The sequence below is a fragment of the Ambystoma mexicanum genome, chromosome 4p (assembly GCF_040938575.1).
Source record: "Ambystoma mexicanum isolate Mex_15411 chromosome 4p, UKY_AmexF1_1, whole genome shotgun sequence".
NCBI classification, from domain to species: Eukaryota; Metazoa; Chordata; class Amphibia; order Caudata; family Ambystomatidae; genus Ambystoma; species Ambystoma mexicanum.
In genome coordinates, this window is record NC_090927.1 from 246,708,796 (window position 1) to 246,724,252 (window position 15,457).

General features: G+C 41.1%; 1 protein-coding gene across 1 annotated transcript in view; it reads left to right on the forward strand.

Moving 5' to 3' along the window:
• The window catches only part of LOC138452576 (cysteine-rich secretory protein 3-like), an 876,534-nt gene that overhangs the window by 324,634 nt on the left and 536,443 nt on the right, over positions 1-15,457 (forward strand). Inside the window, exon 3 of the mRNA XM_069605005.1 lies at positions 2,264-2,377. Within this exon, the coding sequence (XP_069461106.1) occupies positions 2,264-2,377 (114 nt within the window). The remainder of the gene's footprint in view (positions 1-2,263; positions 2,378-15,457) is intronic.

Here is a 15,457-nt window from a genome sequence, read left to right on the forward strand (position 1 = left end):
ATCGGGGGTGGTAGTGAAGCCACTGAGAGCCACTGTGGAGACAGAGTAAGGAGCTGCATGAGAGAGAGATCTTGTGGTGGCCAGAAGTGTCGCTGGAATGCCATAAACACTGAACAGTGAGTCAGCCTGGGCAGGGGGACACCGGGACAGCAGGCGAGCATGTCAAAATTGTGAGAACGTTCATGAATGTTGTTATAAATGAAAGCAAGCTCTTTTTGAATACCGATCTGAATGAAAGCAGTTTTGTGGAATCACACGATATAAAGGAACTGTGTACTTTGAGAGAGTAAGCATTGGCAAGAGCCACACGCATATTTGAAAGTGCAACAAGTGAATGTTGGCAAAACACGCAATGATAAAGCATCATGAGAATGTGAAATGAGAATAAACTAAGTACCACTGTAGAGCTGAAACAGTGGCAGCGTGCATATGAAGGAGAATCAAGCCAGATGTGTCGGTTGCGTGACCTGTAATGGATGGACCGTGTGGTATGACAACTGTGCTTAGTCCTAGCACATACACCTATGGAAAAGACACTTAAATCACCCGCAACAAAGCTTGTAATTGAATATAAAAGAAATCTTGTGTGGACTGAAATTAAGGAACTGAACTTTGTGAAATTGGTGAAAGGCAACCAAACCAGAAGAGCTGGGAAGTATCACAAAGAATTGTGTTTTTGGAAAAGTTGAAAGAGTGGTAATGGAGCAGCCAGGTATAACAAAGTTCCTATACTATGGTCCTAGCTTTTTGTTAATACTAGATGTACCAGCTAACATTAACTCGGTTTTAGAATCATTCAAAGTCAGGCCGCTGTGAGACATCCACTGCTGGATATGGGAATATACTTCATTGATTTCAATAACGCGGTGTCTGTCATCGTGCATAGTTGGTATAAATGATGCTCTTATTATTCAGTAACTCAAATAATGGCTTTGCAGAGATGTTATAAAGAATAGGCGATAGAGGAGACCCCTGTGGTTCCTCATAAGGCACCTTAACAGGATATTCTGCGTCTGCAACATCATGAAAATAGTTTCCTGCCATACAGTTGTAAATCCCAGCTTTACACAAGCTTACACAAAATAAAGTACCATATTGAATGTGACTTGGCAAAAAACATGAATTCAAAAGAAATTAATCTAAAATACTTGTCGTGGCTTTGATTAAATTGTTTACTATCAGATCTAATTCTGCTGAGAGCTGTCTTGCACATGTGCTGGCTCTGACGGCAGCCACTGCAATGTTACAACTCAACTGAAAGTAGTGATGTCATTCTGATTATAGGTGAAGGTGACCTGTAACATATGGTCTATTGTACCAGCTACCATATCTTAAAAGGAGAATGCAAGTCACCAAGGAGTTCTGTGACCAAAAGAGGGAATATAGGCCAAAGTCAGAGTTCCTTTATAAGGTCATGGTACATTCCTTTATTACGTCATGGTACACTGAGGAGACATGCAATATCCTTTACACCTACAGTAGGGGATATTGTATTCCTTATAATGCATTGCCATACACACACATTCCCTTTAATATCTGGCCTTTTGATTGATGTATGTATGAGATCTTCCAGCTATGTATACATATACTAAATCTAAACATCTGTTTGGATTTAATAAAGACATATTATGCAGCTTTTATTGTGTTGCAGAACAATAGTTTAAGCAGTTGTCAATAAAATGGAACTAAACACGTTTTGTGCTTTAAAACAAACAATGACACGCAGATTCTTGCTCTAATGTTTTAAGCGCCAGCAGTGGATAAAATAAACATACTGCTAAAACAGTTCCTTATCAGTTAATGGCTAAAAAGCCATTTTACAAGGAAGGAATGTGTACAGCAGTGGCATTTGGAACTCTGCGCTATCCTGGCTCAGGCAACATGCATTGTGATTTCACAACTGAAGCATGATAACTGATTACAGAGCAGAAGAGAGGCCATGTTCCTGTTGCAGGTCAGTAGACTGGTGATGTTACACCTAGCGTTTAATAGGAGCATTATTTACAAGCTTTGGATGTTATACTGGTATTGCTGGCAGACATGTATTTCAAGAATATTACATACATCCTTTTACATAGATATTGCAGGCTTCTCTTTATTACAAACAGGTTTTCTGTTGGGACTTGACTACTGCCTGCTAATAAAAACCACAATTACAAGCCGTCTTAATTGACTTATTACAGGCTACTTCTACATCCCTGCACTTGCATCAACCTACAGTTACACTGCTCTTTCATGATTGTGCATTATTTTGTTTTCGTAGGGGCTTCCAGCGTTTATGGATACCACAAACGTTTTTGTTCAGCGAGAGATTGTCAACAAACACAACTATTTAAGAAGCAGTGTAAAGCCATCTGCCACCAACATGCGAAAAATGGTAAGGCATAATCCATTTACATGACGTATATTGGAGTGCCCAGTATTAAAGGCTTTGTTTTCTTGGATCCACTTGCTCACACTTGATTGTTGGCCATCTACAGCAATGAAAAACATTACCGTAGGTTCCAGTTAGAGCCTGAAACTTTTTATTAGTGTACAGCAGGGGCGTTGCTAGGGGGGAAAGGGGAGGGGGCTATAGCCCCTGATCTTTTGGTTGTAGCCCCTGATAGAATCTCAGGAGCTACAGCCAAAAGACTAACTAGCCCCCAGTCCCAACAGTTCCAACATCAGCTTAGCCCCGGGTTTTTTCCAGACCTAGCAGCTCCCCTGGTGTACAGTATTGTCTTTTGGCATCAGATTTGATTTTAATATACATTTCCATGTATTGCAAATAGATTCATTTGAAATTCCATCCACCTTGTCAGCTCCTATGTTCACCTGTTTGACTGCATACATATAGCACATTAATTGCTTGCAGTGGGATGACTTGCCTCATGATTTATGGACTAGGGCCTCATTACAAGTACAGCAGTGCAGTAACGCAGCGCTAAATGTCTGCGGGCATCATTATGAGTTTGGTAGGAAAAGGACTGTAAAACAGTCGATTTTACCAACATCATTTACCATTACTTGTTCATTACAAAAGCAGAGTGGTGGGATGGAGATGCAAAAAATCCAAAGGAGCCCTTAATGTGGCAGATGGAGCTCCAGTATCATACAGGCGGTAAATCCTGCACTTCCAGATGTTACTCAGAATTCGGCAGTACAGTAAAAGGGGCAGCAATTCCAATACCACAAAAAAATGTCAGCAATGGAATTACCAATGGAACCACACTGCTGAACTCGGTATTACGTCCTTCTGTTTTCATTACTACACCTAATTATGAGCTGTGCAGCACAAGCTGTTTACCAAATGAAGTACACAGAAAGTATTGTGGGAAAATTGAGGTTATGCATCCCATGCAATACTTTCTTTGTACTGTCACCAAGGGCATCAAGAACACACCAACTCTTGAAGACAGATCAAGATTACATTCTTTTTAAATAGTTAAGGGGGTGACAAAGGTCTGTCCATCTATCTCTCATCTTGTGCACGCTATTTCCCCATAATCCAGGCAGCCCTCAACCACAGGATTGTCACTATAGATTGCTAACCCTTAGTAATGTTGGGGAGAGGTGGCATGGTCCCACCCCTCTCGTCACTAGACCCGAGGTAAGCAAATGGGGGGAGACACCCCACCCCCACGGCACTCATTACGCACAAACTAACATTAGCTAACATGCAAATATCCAAGCATATGTCTATGTCTTTAAACTCCATTTTGTGTTACAGCAGACACCATCTTTTACTAGGCCCCAAAATTGTCCCTCTGTAAACATAGCTCTCCCTTCCCCAGTGCCTCTCACAGACAGCCCAAGACATCGCCACCCCCTGTCAGCTCAGCGCGAACCTTGTTCTCACGGAGGTCCAGCCATTTATTGTTGCAATTGTTTACTATTGCTTTCTACAAGATTAGCTCACTGCCGTGTGTGAGACCAGAACTCATGTGCCCATCCATCTCCACTAACCTGCCCATGCTCCCTCGACCCCCACCCTGCCAGGTCATGATCCACTGGCCTCTCGCATTCCACTCTCTTTGATACAGATACACATCTGACCCCCTCATAGTGACCATTCCAGAACACCCACCATAGACTTATTCCTGTGCAGCAATATATTCTCCCCAAAGCTAACACATGTCTGCTCGTATCATGAGGCATCAGGTAGATCAAACCACCCTGGGGAGACATCTGGCAGTAGGGTCCCGGGGTCCATGAAACTCAGGGTGCAGAGGTTGAAATGCCATTATATCAGCCTATATTCTCTAAGTACCCCCATTCATGCAACAATTTTTATGTTTACCATTATTCTCTCTTTGTCAGTTCCTGTTGTTTAGATTATTAAGCTAGATGTTTCATATTCACTCTTACCTTCACCGCGGAGATGAGCCCAGCTGGCCCCTTGTGCCACCAGACGGACTGGGAAGCAGCAGCCAATCGCAGTCTGGCATCACCTATAGAGCAAGCTGTGCCATACGGGCCTACCAATCCAAAGTAGTATTTTGTACTGTATAGTATTTCCTCACCGATGATGACAAACCTGCTTATTATATGCTGCCCGTGTATTGTTTGGCAGAACACTTTCTGGCAGAGAGTTCTTTGCTTGCTATTTTATCTTATATAAAATGTGTTATCCTTGCAATTTACCTCCCGGTCTCATTCCCTGATGGGGTGAGTCCATCATTTTGGTCTATTGGATATTACATGCTTTTAGGGTGCCTGCCTTCAGTTACAAAGAGCATGTCTGTCTGTTTTGGTGGCGTAAAGTAAAACACTTTACATCTAAACTCCCTCTGCTAACAATCTAGGTGATCTCTAACCTAGGTCCCCAATGCAGTGTAACTTAAGGGTTAGTGCCTTCCAGAATCTCAGGTTTCACTGTGTTCTTTCCTTATGCACCCTGGTATTCCTCTTCCTGTGTCTCTTAGTCACTCTACCTTTCCTCCTTCTACTGCACCCCCAGTCTCTCCCTCCCACTTAATTTTCTGTCCCTCCAATTTTTCTCTCTCTACTATGCACCTCCGCCCTCCAATCATACTCTCTTCCACTATCATTCTCCCTCCTTCACACCAATACTACTGCCTTCCCCACACTATGACTACTCTCCCTTCAGCACACTACTACTACTCTCCCCTCTGTGCACTACTACTCTCCTTTCTCTGCACTACTGTTACTCTCCACCCACACTATCTCTTAGATTGACTCGCTTGTCACTTCATGTATCCTATCCCTTACCCCTCTATTGGTTCTGTCACTCATCTAGTTCCCTGAGCCAACCACTGTCTATCCTTTTCCCTGGGGAGGTGTAAGAGACATGGAAGTAAACAAAAAGGCTATTAAATGCTGCCCATTTTTTTCATATCCGGGTTCACCAATTTCAGTCAATGGCAGCCTATGCTTTCAATATCCTAGTTCATGTGAGGGCATTCTGGCCGATTCCAGATGCCGGTTTGAGGAGATACAACCACTTTAATAAAGCCATACAAGTGAGTACACTGTTTCTGTGGGTAAGCATGTTACATTGCTGAGCGGTCCCAGCCCTCGCTAGCATTGGTGTCCTGCTGGTGCGGGCAGGGTCAGACTGGGTCACAAAATTCTCTCGGTCACCAAGTAAAAAATGGCACAGCATTCCAAATGGCAAGTCGCTACTTTTGTGACACTGTTTGAGCACCCATAGGGGGAGTTTTTAAAGAATATGTGTGCAGTTAAAAATGGTGAAGGCTGCTAGCAACATGGTGAAGTAACTCATCAAACTGGGCCACATTGGTCAATAAAGCGGCCCACTTTGACCAAAAAAACGGCCCACACTAACATTTTGCTTTTTGGGTTCGGGCATTGCCCTATTGCCCAATAGCCCAGTCCGAGCCTGGGTGTGGGTCACGTAGCAGCTTGGATTTGGTAGGGTGCTGCTCGGTTTGCTCTATTGCTTTATTTCACATGTTTGTGTTCTCGTATTAACTCTACCCATGCCTCATCTGCTCTCCAACAACTATCAATAATCCATCTTTATTAGTGTAGCGTTAAAGTATTTCGTTAATTCATGATGAAACGAAAATTAGAAGCATATAGGCCAGATACCTTTGGGTTAGGTGCGCTATACAAATGAACAAATAAATAAATAAATAAATATCAACAAACACATATGCAAGAAAATTATGCATATTCAAGTTGCTTTATTTGCAGAATTCCTTCCTCAATGCAGAGGACAACTTTTTTAAGATCCTTTAGGAAATGAACATATTTCAGTTCTATAATATTGAGTGTCAGAGGCATGTCTGTTAGTTGCAGATACAGATTATTCACCCTTCACAGTTCCTAAGGCAGCAACACAAACAGAGCTAGAACATTACAACTTTAAGTGTGGTTCCTTAATTATGGTGAAAGGTGCTATGCAAATGACAAACATGAATGAATGAATGAATGAATGAATAATGGCACTGTGCATAATAATGCAGATCATTTCCAAGGGGATGCATAAGGAGAGTGTGTGCCGAGCCCGTTTGAAAGCTCACATTTCTTGATTATGTTTCACTTCCACAACATACAGCATTTTCTTCATGTCGGATTTCTGGAAACAACTGTTTTAAAATCTGAAAATGGTGCTGTATCATATAATTTCAATCATCATTTGGATATTACGTATTGTACTGTTAGCAAAGTTTATAAAGCACTCTACCACCCAAAGGTATCTTGGCGCTGGGAACCCGCCTAGCAAAGCCTAGAAAAGAAAGGTATTTGGGGATTTCCTGCATTGTAGATGATTAGGGATATTTCGGAGTCAGAGCGCCAGGTCATTCCACAGCTGAGCAGCCGCCACAGAGAATGATCACCCGCCAACCCGAGAGTGGCGGAAGGAGGGCACATAGAGCAGTCCGGCACACCCAGTACTCAAGAGTACTGTTATGATGGTATATATATATATATGTACTGCTGTAGGCCAAATTGCATCACGATGCACAGTTAATGTAGTCAATGAGGATCTTAAATCATATTTTCATTCTCCGGGTGCACATAGTTGCCATTCAGAAAGAAGATATGGTTTGCATTTGTCAAAAAACCTTTGCTGGACCCTTCCACGCACACATCATGTTGACATTATTTCCCTGCGGATGTTCTCTCAGCTGTAGAGTCCATTCCATGCCCAAACCAAACCATAGATCTAGCTTTAATCAGGCATCCTCTGAACGTACCAATTTTCTCCTTATAGAACCCATACTTCGCAGATGTCCTGATGGGCAATCCAGTCGCAGATGCAACCTGCCTACATTTCAGAAGTCAGCTTGCATCCACTGCTCCCTTGATGTCTGTAACCCACCCACTGTCCCCATCATGTCTATTTTCAGTGCCTAGATGTCCAAAGGCTTTACGCACTTTTACAAATGGAAAATAAATAAATACATAAATATGTAGGACCTAGATACCTCAGCTAGGTCCAGGCGTGCTGAACATGCATACGCATTCATTGACAGTGTACCAGCAGTTGGTGTAGCTCCAGGCATACCTCCACAGGCACAGGATGCTGTACCGCCTGCATATTCCTTCATCGGTGCTGGTCATGACTAGTAGATGATGTCATCTTGCATGGACAACACTTGAGTGTACTTGTAGAGTCGTGCTTCTTCAGAGGCAATGTTCCACTCCATCCTATTGTCCAAATCTGTGATGTTAAAATCCAGTATTTTAAGACCCTTAACTATGTTAAATTTTCCTACAACTAATATCTTCCCTTACTCGCCCAGCTTTTCCCGATTTTCATATCCCTGGAATATAGGCCATGCAGCAGCCACTGGAGTAAGGCTGTCCCAGATGCATTCATCCAAACCTCTTCAGTTCTTCCTTCTACTTGACAGCATTTTCTTCAACAGGACCAAACGTATTGCTGCACCAGTATGCAACTAGGAAATTGGGAAGTCCTTTATCACTTTAAAGTTGGCAATTAAAATGTGCTATTTATGACAAATCTCAGGAATTTGTCATTTCTCCCCCAAGGGTAGCCCTCTGTAAGGCTAGGGAAATGAGTCAGCTTTTCAATACCCTCCCTATAGGTCGAGGCAAGTGGATCCTCTCCAGCAGAGACCCCATGTCGGGATCTCCCTCAAGAAAATCCCAACATTATCTCTTTAGACATGACCTGGATGTATATGAATAAAGAAAAAAAATGTGTTATTGTCAGCAAGAAACTGTGAGTGTCACTTTAATCCCATTTCACTTAGACGGGGAGGATGATGCAACATAAAGTGTTAGTGCAACCAAGCGACAGAGATATGCGAGGTATACTGGGGAATGTCCATGGCTATGTAATACCTGAGACAGAAGGAGACTGTGAATTTGAGAAATCCTGTGAGTTGCAAAATTGCTCATGTATCGAAACTCGAGAGCTGGAAGCACAGCATTCTGTATGTTGGAGAGAGAAGGAAACAAAGAGTGGTGGCAGGACCACGAGGAACCAGTGGTGTTCTGGAGGTCCCAGAAACTACACCTAAACCACTATGCAGCTGGAACCATGTAACGTCCTGGTATCTGAAACACTGGATGACCATCATAAAGGAAGATATGAGTATGACACATTGAAGGACTAAAGGAAGCCGGACAGGCAAAGGAGAGAACCTGCCCTGAATGAAAATAAACCCTGGAGATGTTATTCCTAAAGTGACAGGTAATGGAGAAAACGGGAGACCCATGAGGGAGACAGAGAATGTTTATGGGACTATTCATACTCATCCACACCCAGATAAAGAGAACATAACATAGAAAGCCAAAGAAACCAGAGAAATTAATTAGATACTTTATGGGAGTACTCATACTTGTCCCAGTCAAGATGATGAAAGTATAAGATTGAAAGTACGAGAAGTGAATGAAAATGTTTACGGGAGTTTTCAGACTAGTCTTAATTAAGTATACAAATGTCTAATTAAGAAAGAAAGTAGAGTTATAAGCAGAACACCTGAGAAGAAGGAATAATGGATATATATATACGTCCAAAGAGACGCACATTAAAGAGAACAACGCTTGAGCATCATGTAGAAATGAAGAGAATCTGAAGAGAGAGAGTCATAAAGGTTGGATAATCTTACCCTGGAAAAAGAAACAAATAACTGTGTGTAGTAAAAGTAAAGAAGTGAGTAACAAAAAAGGGAAAACCTTAACATGAGAAAATAACTCACTATAAGGCCAAAGGACATTCATTTTGAGAAGAAGCAAACACATAATACAGCACTGAAAGTATTTCATAAACTGATCAAAGAAGTCACAAGAGACTATTTTAGAATTACCAATTGAATTGAACTTTGCGAGAAGCAAAACCCAGGAGACGGGAGTCATTCTCCTGTGTTTAGTTGTTAAAACAGTGGTAGCGTCGGTTAGGGTTAGTTTGGACTGTGGACAGATTATTTTAAGACACAGATGGCTGACCAGCACCTTAGTTAGCTTTGTTAGATAGGGAACACCGCATAGAAATAGGGAGAGATAGGCATTATCCTTTTCCTTTAATGCATAGATACTTGAAATGTCTAGAGTGCATCCTTCTTCTGACCCTCCACATGTCCCAAATGTCATGTTTAACATTATCAGTTTCTCTGTTCCATTCCATTGAGCACATTTCAATATCATGGGATCTGTTAGTGTATAACAAAAAATCCTATACAGAGTTTTGGTTTGGAAAATGTAAGAACACGTTCTGTCTAATAGCGCACATCATGGTTTTCCTGAAGCTCATTTCCTGCTGTCACATTGTATTGCTTTTCCTGAGTTTGATGTCTCTTGAAGTCCAATCTGTGGCAGATCAGTAGAAGGACATGGACACTCTGAGGACATTATGACCACATGTGTATTTAAGAATGAAAGGAATGTCTATCTCTCCCTATCACTATGGGATGTTCCCCACCTACTTTACTAAGGTGCTCATCAGTCGTGAGTCCATGTCCAAAATAATCTGCCTCTCTCTATAACTAACCTAACTGACCCTACCACTATTATAATCAACTAAGGTCTGAAGACTGACTTGGATTTCACCAAAAGTTCACATCTGTTTGTGGGTTTGTGGCCTGCCGACGAAGACGTAAACCATGTTCGTTGGGTAAGGAAAGAAAAAATGTTGTTTCGCTACTGGTCTCAACTTAGGAAGAAAACTTAAAACCACATTTTAAGGCACTAGGTTGCACAATTTTCAAGATATATGCACCACAATGAAATAACACCATGCCAGGGTAAGACCTAACAGAGACCTACAGAATCATTTATTTTCAACAATCAATGAGAGTGTTATTATTTGTGTCTTCAGAACCCATCTGGAGAGCGGGTACTTGTGCTAGTTTCTCATAAGTGGCGATACCTAACCAGAGTAACCAAAAAGGGAAACCTGGCATTGCCTTTTTGAAGTGCTTTTGGATGTGCACTTACCTGTACTATCCTACTCAAGTCTATGAAGTGACTGTTAGGGGCACACATATTTGAGCCTTCCTTTCCTCTACATAACTGCTTCTTGGACGGTGAAGCGGTGCATTGCTTTTTTGAAGCACCATTGGAGGTGGCCTTACCTGTACTATGCTGGCCAGGAACACGCCCCTTTGAGCCTTCCGTTCCTCGACATAACTGATTCTTGGACACTGAGTGCAAAGCTTGTTGCTCTCATGCTGGCTTCCAACAACAACGCAGAAAGGAGACAGATACTGCGATCAGCTGCACCAATAGAAAACCTAGCTGCTTCTGTTCAACCCACACCCATGTGCACCAAAGAAGTTACTGTGCCGACTGTAAGTTTGACCGCAACCAGGGTGAATACTGGCATTTCTCACACTTATGATTTAAGAGGGAATCGAAAGTGCCCAGCAAAGGTTTTTAAGCTCCCCCTCTCTTCACAGGGATCTGAAGCGCCCAAAATTACAAATTTCTTTGCTGTTCATGCCACTAGTGCTTCATCTATTTTTTCTTGTTATATTAGTCAAAATCTGACTTTTTACACATACAAAAGAATACATACTTAAGAACATTATCACAAAACAAGTGACAAAAGGTACAAACCCAATTTAAAATTAGGCTTTCATATATAGATAAAGGGAACAGATCAGCAGAAAAAAAAAAATAGAAAAATTATATAGTTATCAGATTGAAAGTGCACAGTAGCATTCCCTTAACCATTCTCAGATAGTATGTTCATATCCATTAGAAAACAGATTACTTCATAAGTAAGAAAATTTCTTGACCTTGCACAAGTCTTTCCAAGAACATAGCGGAGTTGAGTAATTGCAGATTGTGCACAATTCTTTGAAATCTTTTCTGTCTCAATCTCCACGTCCCACACACTCTGATAACAAGTGGATCGTAGTTTGAGTAACACCATCTTCACATTTATCACAGATGTTACATGGATAGACAGTTGGGTCTCTAATATGCTTTAATTCTAAAGAGAGAACCAGATTTAGTCTAAATCTTAAGAAATCTGATATTATTCTTTGATTTGAGGATTTTTTAAGATAAGCCGGCACAGATCGAATAGGCTAATCAATTTTCGTCCAAGATGCCGATAATTTGGCCTCTCTCATTTTAGAGATAGTTCCAATCCAACCGATTCGGGTTAAATGTTTATTTACCATTAGAGGATTCTGAATTAGAATATCTATGGTAGTATCAGCTGCTACCAATATGTTTTTACAGACAGAGCTTAGTCTATTTAGAAATAAGTTGTCTCTCTTTTCCAGCTGATCTGCTGCTTCCACATACATAGTAGCTTTTTTTGAGGGCACACAATTAGTCTATATAGGCTTACCCATTTCCATTCCATTAAAGACATCAAGGAAGCAAGTCCTAGCTCACATCTAAGACTTGACATTGGTATGCAGTTTGGCAATAATAATACCCTTTTTCATAACTGAGACTTTATTTTTTCCCAGTTGAGTTCAAAGGACTGTGGATAACACTCTAACCCATAACTAATAGAAGGAAGAACCTTCACTCCATAGAATTTTATCAGTGGAATTAGGGAGAAATTACAGTATTTACTGTAAAAGATTTTCATATGTGCTCCCAATTTTCTTTGTTTGTGTTCTATTGTTGTTAATAGATGGGACCTAGATGGGTAGAATGGAATCTGAGCGCCCAAATAAGTAACCTCTTTGCCTATTGGTACCACAGTATTATACAGTTGCCTTGCATAGTGTTTAGTTATTTTAAGCGGAGGTTTAAAGTTTACAATCTTAGACTTGGCTGGATTTATGGTCAGGTCATTAAGACTAGCGTATTCAGATAGTGCTGTCAGCTCTGCAGGCTGACTTGAGTGTGATCCATAACCACTATGCTGTCTGCATAGGCAAGCCACGCTATTTTACCTCCTCCAAACCTAGGCGCCATCAATCTTTTCTCCAGCAACCAATTTGACAGGTCTGCCATGAATAATATGAACGGAAAAGGAGTCAGAAGACACCCCTGAAGAACCCTCCTCTCTGTTTTAATATTCTTCGATAGAAGACCGGAATTTGTGAGTCTAAATCTGATAGCGGAGTCTTCGTGACGATGTATAAGGATATTAAGGAGGCCATCCGGTAGACCCCAATTTTTTAGTTTAAGCCACAGCCTCTTCCTATTGATAGTATCAAACGTCTGGGAGAGGCCCACCCAGGCAGCAATGAGGGGAATACCAGATTTAACAAAGGACAATGATGAAATACAGGTGAGGATGAGAATATTCAATGTAGTTGATAATCCTCTCCGAAAGCCTGTTTGTTCATTGGGGGTTATATCATTAGAGGATGTCCAATTCTCTAGTTCAAACAGAACTAGACCACTGAAGATCTTACCATCTGCATCCAATAGGCAAATTGGCCTATAATTAATTGGCAAAGATCGATCTCCCTTCTTGGAAACCAGAATAATAATTGTCTGCTTCCATGTGTCCGGAGTTGTTTTTGTGACAATTATATTGTCGAACAAGATTTTCAGTAAATGGGCCCATAGAGACGGGTTAATTTTTACAACTAAGTTTGATAGACCGTTTGGCCCTGGTGCCCTTGAGTTTGAAGATTTCTTTATCAGGCGCATAATGTCCTCTACATCAAATTTCAGAGTCCATATTGCGTCTTGCTGGTAGTAATAGGGCTCAGAGACAATCGGAGCGTAGACCTTTATAAAATGAGTCACCCAAGCCTCTTCTTCTACTACTGACTCTAGGGTTAAATGACTGCAGGGTTCTGCATGATTAACAAGTGACCAGAAGTTCTTTGAGTTTTGAAGGGAGATAGCCTTCAACACTTCTTCCCCATCTTTTGCAGAGCATATATCTATGGCTTCTAACCCAGTTCTTATATTGGTTCTGTAGTTGTTTAATTTGGCTTAGGCATACCTTCTCATTTCTCACTGTTTTTTTTATTTTATTTTTTGCGACCCTTAGATGTTTCTTTTTACCCTGGATCTGATTATCATAACTATATTTATGCCTTGTATTTGGTTTGTCCTTTCCAGAAATTGGTAGGTTCAGGGACCATATAAAGCTTTATTCCCCTTGGGTTCATTAGACTTCGATCAGCATTTGAGATACTTGATTTTCTGAGAATATGCCCCATAATTTCCCTTTCCTCTTCCTCCCTAGCTTCGTCTTTATGTAAGTCCTTCTTTTGAACGACTGGAATATTCGTTCCCAACATATGTTCAAAGACACCAGATGGTGCCATCTTCTTTGTTTTTTTCAAAAAAATTGGGGAAATTTTCAAAGAAGGCGTAATAATATTCACTTTTTGTTTCGGAGGAAGAAATATTGGGGCAATTTTCTTTGGGGGAGGCAGGGTATCTGTTTTACTACTCACTGTCACCTTTCTATTAGACAGGGAAGCCTTATCCAAATTCTTATTTGGCTCCGACTCTACCACTTTCAGTTTTTGATTTTTGGCCAAGCCTTGTTTAGGGCCTTTCTGACTGGACTTCACTCCAATAGGCAGAGTCAGTTTTTTCAGAGTTTTAGCAGAGTGCTTTATGTTAGGTATACAGGATTCAGACTCCTTTTGGTTTGGTTTGCACTCAGACTTTTGTTCTTTTGTCCCATTTGTACTTCTTCAATTTTCTTTTTTCTTTTTCTTTTAGATTTCCCATTCAGCTTCTTAACGCTTTTGGGTAAAGATCCCTTATTACCGGTCTGCTCTTCTGCCGGATCAGCTTGTTGAGACTTATCCTCATTTAAAATTAGTGCAATTTCCTCCTCAGCCAATTGGGCAAGGCGCACACATTCTTCCATCGTGGAGGCAGACAGAGGTGTATCTTCCCAGTCATTTGCCATCTGGCCATCTGGCAGTCCTCTAGATTTATGGACTCATCAGATTGTTTTTGGCTTTTTTGGCCCTGCTCCCAAGTTTCTTTTAGAAGAGATAGGTTAAGTTTCAACTCCTTGTGAGCATACAGTGTCCATTTTGCTTAATTGAACTTCCTGAAAGGACTGCCACAGGTTTCTTGAACAATTCTCTCCTCATTTGTAGTTGTTTTTAACACCACCATATTTGAGTCCAGTGACTCCATATCCTTTGGTAGTTCCATCAAAATTCCAGAGTGCATTTCCACTTTCGATTTGATATTTTCAAAGACCTTAACCAGTGAAGTTAGTACAAAGTTCAAAGCTATGATGGTAGGGGGGCTCAGGTCTTCCTCTACATTTGCTGGTAATGTTACATTCTCATTTTGATATTCAAAAGCTTGGGTAGTTGTTTTACATTTTGGTGGAGCAGTGGTCGGAGATGCATGTCAGTTATCCGATAATGGGTTCTGCTCCATTGATAAATCCAAGTTTTGAAACTGTGGAGAACCAGCCGAGGAAAGCACACTTATAACTATTTGGTTTTCATAGTTATCTAATGCTTGATTTGGTTGAGGATGTTGATCCACGAGTATTGAAGCATTATCTTTTGTCATAGCCTCAATTGGTCTGGAAAAAAGATCTTCGATAGCATTTTTCGTTGTAGCGTCCGTGACCGTATAATTTAAATTGGACACTAGAATAGTTTGTACTGAAGTACTTAAGTGTGATGCACAAGTCAAGTCTTTTTTTTAATCTACATTAATAGCCGATAGACCAGAGCTACTAGGTACTTCCGAGTCTTCTGGGAAAGTGCTCATTGACGGGAAAAAGTTACCACCTCCCACTTTGAAATGGGTTAATGGAAGATTCATTGCTACATTTCGCCGGGCCACAGGAGTAGATATAGCTTGTGGTTCTTGTAGCAATTGTTTATCCGCCATAGGACCACTTTGTAGATTATATATGGTTGACATTTTCCTTTCTCACCACCGGAGCCCAGCTTTCACAGATTCTACACTTAGTGAATCACCCTCACAGATTCCAGCTGAGTCAAAGGTCTCTGACCCGCAGTCCTCAGTCAGATCTTATATGAGTGGCAATCAGATACAAAAGCCCCTAAAGAGGAGACCAAAAAGCACAGTTCACAGAGGGAGACTCCTTGGCCTTGCCATTACTGCGTAGCATAGGTTTTACACTATTGCTAGG